The sequence below is a fragment of the Salvelinus sp. IW2-2015 genome, linkage group LG33 (assembly GCF_002910315.2).
Source record: "Salvelinus sp. IW2-2015 linkage group LG33, ASM291031v2, whole genome shotgun sequence".
In the NCBI taxonomy this organism is placed as follows: domain Eukaryota; kingdom Metazoa; phylum Chordata; class Actinopteri; order Salmoniformes; family Salmonidae; genus Salvelinus; species Salvelinus sp. IW2-2015.
The window spans coordinates 34,773,751-34,780,712 of NC_036872.1; the positions used below are offsets into that span (position 1 = coordinate 34,773,751).

At 37.2% G+C, this 6,962-nt stretch overlaps 1 protein-coding gene across 1 annotated transcript in view; it reads right to left on the minus strand.

The window, feature by feature from the left end:
* Positions 1-628: 628 nt before the first annotated feature.
* The window catches only part of LOC111958271 (kelch-like protein 20), a 25,243-nt gene continuing 18,909 nt past the window's right edge, over positions 629-6,962 (minus strand). Inside the window, exon 6 of the mRNA XM_023979509.2 lies at positions 629-1,102. Coding sequence (XP_023835277.1) covers positions 1,024-1,102 — 79 coding nt within the window. The 3' untranslated portion in view covers positions 629-1,023. The remainder of the gene's footprint in view (positions 1,103-6,962) is intronic.

Sequence of the window (6,962 nt, forward strand, 5' to 3'; positions counted from 1 at the left end):
GTCCTATTTAGCCAGCTTGCTGTTGCTAGCTAATTTGTCCTATTTAGCCAGCTTGCAGTTGCTAGCTAATTTGTCCAATTTAGCTAGCTTGCTGTTGCTAGCTAATTTCTCCTTGGATATACACATTGAGTTGTTATTTTATCTGAAATGCACAAGGTTCTCTACTCCAACAATTAATCCACACATAAAGCAGTCAACCGAACCGTTTCTCGTCACCTCTCCTCCTTCCAGGCTTTTCTTCTTTGGACTTTATATGGTGATTGGCATCTAACTTTCATAATAAGGTGTATTACCACAAATGACCGACTGACCTCAGTTCATCTTTCAATCACCCACGTGGGTATAACCAATGAGGAGATGGCACATATGTATATGCTTCTATAAACCAATGAGAAGATGGGAGAGGCAGGACTTGCACCGYATTCAGCGACACAAATAGAACTGAMTTCTATTTTAGCGCTTGCCAATKCAGACGCTCGTTGGCGTGCATTGCATTGGTGCAATGATTGAATAGCATTTACTRTATGTGTACMTGTATTTTTGCGACGTGAGCRGTGTGGTCAGCATGTAAGGCATAACATTTCTTAAAGAATCAGTGCATCATTAATAATAATGACAATTGAACAGGTAAAGAGGTATGCTTAGATAACCTATGCATAAAAATATACTTTATTATTWWTTTTTTTACATAGAATTAGGCATAATGATTATGGCTCTAGATTGCAGGTAAAAGCTATTTTAGGTGTTTAAAAAATGCTAAATTTTCCAACCTGGACAACGCCTCCTCCATCCTCATGTACTTTGTGCCCCCTCTAAAATAATGGGTGCATGACACTCCTGGTCCATAGTTTCATTTCTTAGGAAAGACTTCCGGGTTAAATAAAAGTTAAATAAATAGCCATACATGTTTACATACTATATGGGGGATTACAGTACTACCGGTATTTCAACATGGACATACACAGTATACAAATCTATATCATGAATCCATATGCTATTGTCCATCAACGTTATAATCTCCAGTTACAGGCTGTAACTGTGTTTGGTCTTCAACATGGCAATGTGGCCTCCTGGATGCTTGGTCTTCATGCTCCCAAAGTGTCTGCAAACAGATCACGGAGAAGAACATATTATTCTCTGAAATGAATACCCAAAGAATACTCAAATAAATATTATTGGACTAAATACCTAAAAAATACATGAGAGTCTCTTTCATAAGRACTCAGCTGACGATAAGCCTAAGAAGAGACTGTGAGAGTAGACTATGCAAACACCACATTCTTACAAGGCAGTTCCACTGCACAACTACAAAAACCTTTGGAGTAGTTCATGATTTCGGTACATTTTATTGTGGTCACAACGGGGCATGTTAACAGGAACCCCAATAAAAAATGGTCTGGTGGTAGAGGCATTAGTAGAAGCATGTCAGTTACCCAGTAAATTAACAGTGGTGAAATGTGAAGCTCATACTAGTTGTATAGATAAAATCGCCATAGGTAATTGTAAAGCGGAAGAAATGGCTAAGGCTGCTGCCTTGGTGAGAGAAAGTATTAGAGAACCACATGTAAATATTGCGGATTCCTTACAATGGGAAATTGACTAAATTTGCCACAGGAAAACTTATTTTGGGTTGAAGATTCTAGGTGAAATGCCAGGGGAATGGATTCTAAAAGGTAATACATTTAAATTATAAGGCCAAACCCTCCTTGCAAACTCAGAAGGCTTTGTTTTCTTTAGTTTTTTAAAATCATGAGACATTTTATTGTGTTTTATTTTTAAATAAATTAACGTTTGATGTCGTCTTATTCTGGAATGGAATTCTAGAATACACGAAAGGGTGGAGGGGTCATAAAGAATTAGTATAGGAATCACCTAACCTAAAATGAACTGGGATCATGAGGAATTGGTATAGGGGTTACCAAACCTAAAATGAACTTTTAATTATTTATGTGGTGTGGTGGTTATGGAGAACCATGGGAAAAGGAGACCAGTGAATCGTTAGACTCGGTGGAGAGATACTGTCGCCGTGTTGTGGGATTTATTGGATGGGGTCTTTTCAATTCAGTTAAATTGGGTATGCAGGATGGAAATGTTTTGAAGAGGTATTTAAATGGTTTCCGAAGGACAGGGAAAGAAAGGGARAGGAAACATTTTAATGGTGTCGAAAGCCCTGTATACAAAACATTCCTAATGAGGAATGATCAACCTCATTAGAAATTAATGGAACATGGGGATTTTATTATAAAATTCATGAGAAACACCATTCTCTATCCAAATTGTACCATTACGTTAGGAGATTATTATTATWTCTGTAGGGAGTTATAAGAGTTGTARTTCTAAGTTGATTCGTTTTTCGAATTTGTTTATTTTTGATTTAATAACCTCTCTAGGGTATGTGGGACGCTAGCGTYCCACCTGGCCAACATCCAGTGAGATTGCAGAGCGCCAAATTCAAATACAGAAATACTCATTATAAAAATTCAGAAAACAAAACATATTTTACATAGGTTTAAAGATGAACTTCTTGTGAATCCAAYCACGGTGTCAGATTTAAAAAATGCTTTACGGTGAAAGCATACCTTACGATTATTTGAGAACATAGCCCAGCAGACAAATCATTACAAACAGTAACCAGCCAAGTAGAAGAGTTATACAAGTCAGAAATAGAGATAAAATGAATCACTTACCTTTGATGATCTTTATATGGTTGCACTCAGAAGACATTCATTTACTCAATAAATGTTCCTTTTGTTCGATAAAGTCTGTTTTTATATCCACAAACCTCCGTTTTGTTCGCGTGTTTTCTTCAGTAATCCACAGGCTCAAACGTAGTCACAACAGGCAGACAAAAAATCCAAATTGTATCTGTAAAGTTCATAGAAACATGTCAAACGATGTTTATATTCAATTCTCAGGTTGTTTTTAGCCTAAATAATCGATAATATTTCAACCGGACAATAACGTCGTCAATATAAAAGGTAAACATGAAAGACACTCTCTCGGTCGCGCGCATRAAAAAGCTCTGTGACACGACAGGGTCCACTCATTCAGACTGCTCTTACTCCCTMATTTTTCAGAATATAAGCCTGAAACAATTTCTAAAGACTGGTGACATCAAGTGGAAGGCATAGGAACTGCAATTTGAGTCCTAAGTCAATGGATACTGTAATGGCTTTGAATAGAAAATTACAAAACCAAAAAAAATCAGACTTCCTGAATGGATTTTTCTCAGGTTTTCGCCTGCCAAATCACTTCTGTTATACTCACAGACACTACTTTTACAGTTTTGGAAACTCTAGAGTGTCATCTATYCAAATCTACCAGTTATATGCATATCATATCTTCTGGGCCTGAGTAGCAGGCAGTTTTATATGGGCATGCTTTTCATCCAAAATTCCGAATGCTGCCCTCAACCCAAGAGAAGTTTTAACATGTTTTTTTTTATCACATGTTTCGAAAGGGAAAATCACCAGTTCCCTGAGGGAACTTATACAGTGGTACTTTGTTCAGGCTGCATATAGAAAGGAAAATATATGTTAATAAGGGATGACAGTTACTTCAACTGGATTGTGATATATGTATTGCTGATTTCATGTTGTGTTTTTATTTTGATACAAATTGCACCAGATTAGGATCCTGGAGTGGGAATTCTGCAAGGGGTTAGGGTGCTAACTTCATTATCTGGTAACTCTTCCGAGAGGTCGCCAGTAGAATAAGAAAATGGTTTTACCAGTAACAGTATGTTATGCTTTTTGACATTTGTCTTAGAGATGTTATTAAGAAAAGGTTAACCTTTCATTGCTACCCATCCCGGATCCGGGAGCATCCTCCAGAGCCATTCCCAACCGTCAAATGAATTTTCTCTGGCCCAGGATTGTAGAATATGCATATCACTTTACACTAAGACACTTCAGGATAGAAAACTCCAAAGTTTCCAAAACTGTCAAATAACACACCATGAATTTAGAGCTATTAGATCTCGTGAGGAACGTAGGTTATACACAATACACGCGGATCAGTCCTTATCATCCGGGACCTAGAATAAGGAAAACCTGAGAGCACACAAAATATGGTAGACCTAGCGGAAGATCTCCTGGACAATATCTCAACTTCAGCACAAATCAAGAATTAGAGGCACAAATAAAGAGGAACGTACTAGGTCATTTTGACTCCATACTCCTGGACGGTTCTATCCACTACCTCCTCTATATTTTGAAATTAGAAGCCATAATGGGAGACTAGGTATCTAACCAGGCCGCACTGCATGATACCAGAATTAGACGAAACGAAGATAACTTTTCCAATGGTTTCCTCAGGCTGTGACCAGGCTTTAGACATAGTTTCAGGCTCTTATTTTGAAAAATTGAGCGAGATGTTTCAAAAGAGGTCAGGTGTCCTTGAATAGTTCCTGCGCGCGGAGAGGGGTCCCATTTTCCTTTTCTTCTTAAAGAATAGGTTATGGTCCGTTGAAATGTTATCAATTATGTTTGTTAACTTTTGGACTATAGGGGGTGCTGTTCCGCATTAGCATATTTGGGTCTCCAAATTAAAACTGCCTCGTGCTAAATTCTTGATCGTACAATATGCATATTATTTTATTATTGGATAGAAAACCTTATCTAGTTTCAATTGGCCGACCCCCTTGAGAATTTTGTCTCTGAGTGGTAAGACACAGAACAATATCATACCGCACTTTCATTGAAGGGGTCAGATTTCAGAAATTTTTTACCCTGATCTGGAGTCTGTTTAAGGCGACAGTGAATGCTATGAAGAAACCGACACTGCTACGTCGTCCTCTGGGTGCTGTACTGCATCACGTTTTTGAATGGAGTCGTGCACAATCACAGCACTATAAAAACGAAAACGAGAAGTACCGCTCTCTCCTGCATGCGTCATGCGCAAAATTGGACATCAGACCTGCCTCCTTCAAATCGTTTTTAGGAGAGTGATGTTTCTCCGGTCATGTTTTTCAGTCGTTATAGTTGTTAAACTCATAATGTAGTTAATTTGAACGTTTAATAGCAATTTATATCCGTTTAGTGCGCTTTTGAGGATTTCTTTGTTGTGCATTCTGAAACTTTGGAACGTTTTGGGGTCCCGTTCATCGTTGTGGAGTATTTCGAAGGACCGAGGACATCTATCGACCAAAAGAAATTACAACATAGAAAGGATACATTGCCAAGAATCTGATGGAAGAACACCAAGTAAGCAATATTTATATGATAAATCGTTGTTCTGTCGAAATTATTTTATAACGCATTTTTCGCCACTTTTGTTTTTATCGGCGTCACTTGGCGAACCCTGTATTGAAAAGTAAGGATCATTTAAAGAAAATGTAGTCAGGCGGTTGCATTAAGAATCATTGTCTTTCATTCTGTCCAACTGTATTTTTTGTAAGTTATGATGATTGGTTGTCGATTAAATAGATACTCTCTGACTCATTTGATGCGAGTGCTACATTTTCACAATGTATAACCACGGGATGCAGTCTAAATATGCACATTTTCGAACAAACATATGTATGTTGTATAAACTGATGTTATAAGATGTCATCGATGAAGATTGGAAGTTAGTGATAATTTTAATATATTTTTGCGGTATTAGTTATGCGCTTTGGCTGGAATGATCGCTTGGTACGTTTTAACATGTGGTAGCTAATATATTGTTATTGTGTTTTCGCTGTAAACCTTAAAAATCTGAAATATTGCTGGATTCACAGATGATTTCTTTCATTGCTATGTTTGTCTATTTTATAAATGTTTTATTAGAGTATGGTATTTCACGTTGCTCTCTGTATATTATTCTGGTGCTTTGGTGATGGTCGGTGCAATGTAAAACTTGATTTTACCTAAAATATGCACTTTTTCAACAAAACATCTATTATAACATGTTATAGACTGTCATCTGATAGTTTTTTCTTGGTTAGTGTAATAATTATCTCTTTTCGTTGTGATAGCTACCTGATGCGTAGAAAAATGGGATAGAAATGCGTGTTAGTTTTGCTAGTGGTTTAGCTAATAGATACATATTTTTGTTTCGCGCTGTAAAACATTTTAAAAATCGGAATGATGGCTGATTCACAAGATTGTATCTTTCATTGTGTTTGGACTTGTGATTTCATGATATTTAATGTATATCTATGTTGGCGTTGGGCTAGGCTATGCTAATCAGTGTGTGGGGGGAATGGGGGGTGCTCCGACCGGGTAGAGGCTGTTGAGGTTTAAAACAACCTGAAGGATTGAATTATAAAAACAATTTGACATGTTTCTAGCGACCATTACGGATACTCTTTGTCTTGGGAATTTGTCGAACGGAACAAGCGCTTTTTAGGAGTTTTTCTCAACATACATGCGCAACCCAATGGCATTTTTTTCTGTGAATAAAAGTAATAATTTATTGAACAAAAATAACATTTGTGTGTAAACTGGGAGAATACTCATGATGAGTGGAAACATGCCGAAGATCTATCAACAACGGTAAGCGATTCATTTATTGCTGTTTCTTGATCTTTCGTGACCAAGCTAACCAAGCAAAAAAATAATTAAGCTAAACTAGTTTGTAAGCAATTGATTGCTACACTTCACAAAGCTTGGATTTTCCTTTCGCATGTAAAGTATATTTCAAAATCTGTCACGATTAGGTGGATATCAAACAACAGCTAAGCTGTGTTTTGGTTTCATATTATTACCACTTGTGATTGCAATGGGCGATGAGTTATATATGCAATATTGCTTCTGGTAATATTATGCATTTGGCCCCTGCAATTCTACAGGTTGTTTAGGAAAGTTATCCCGTAAAAGGGATCCGTAGCACAGAAGAATTTATGCATCATATGATAGTGGATAGAGGGGTAATTGTACTCTGAACAAATGTTGAAGGCATTGAATGTGAAAGCATATACAGTGCTGAGTTACCTCAAGAGGAGTAACGTTGATTAGGGATACGCACTTGCATATCAGGTT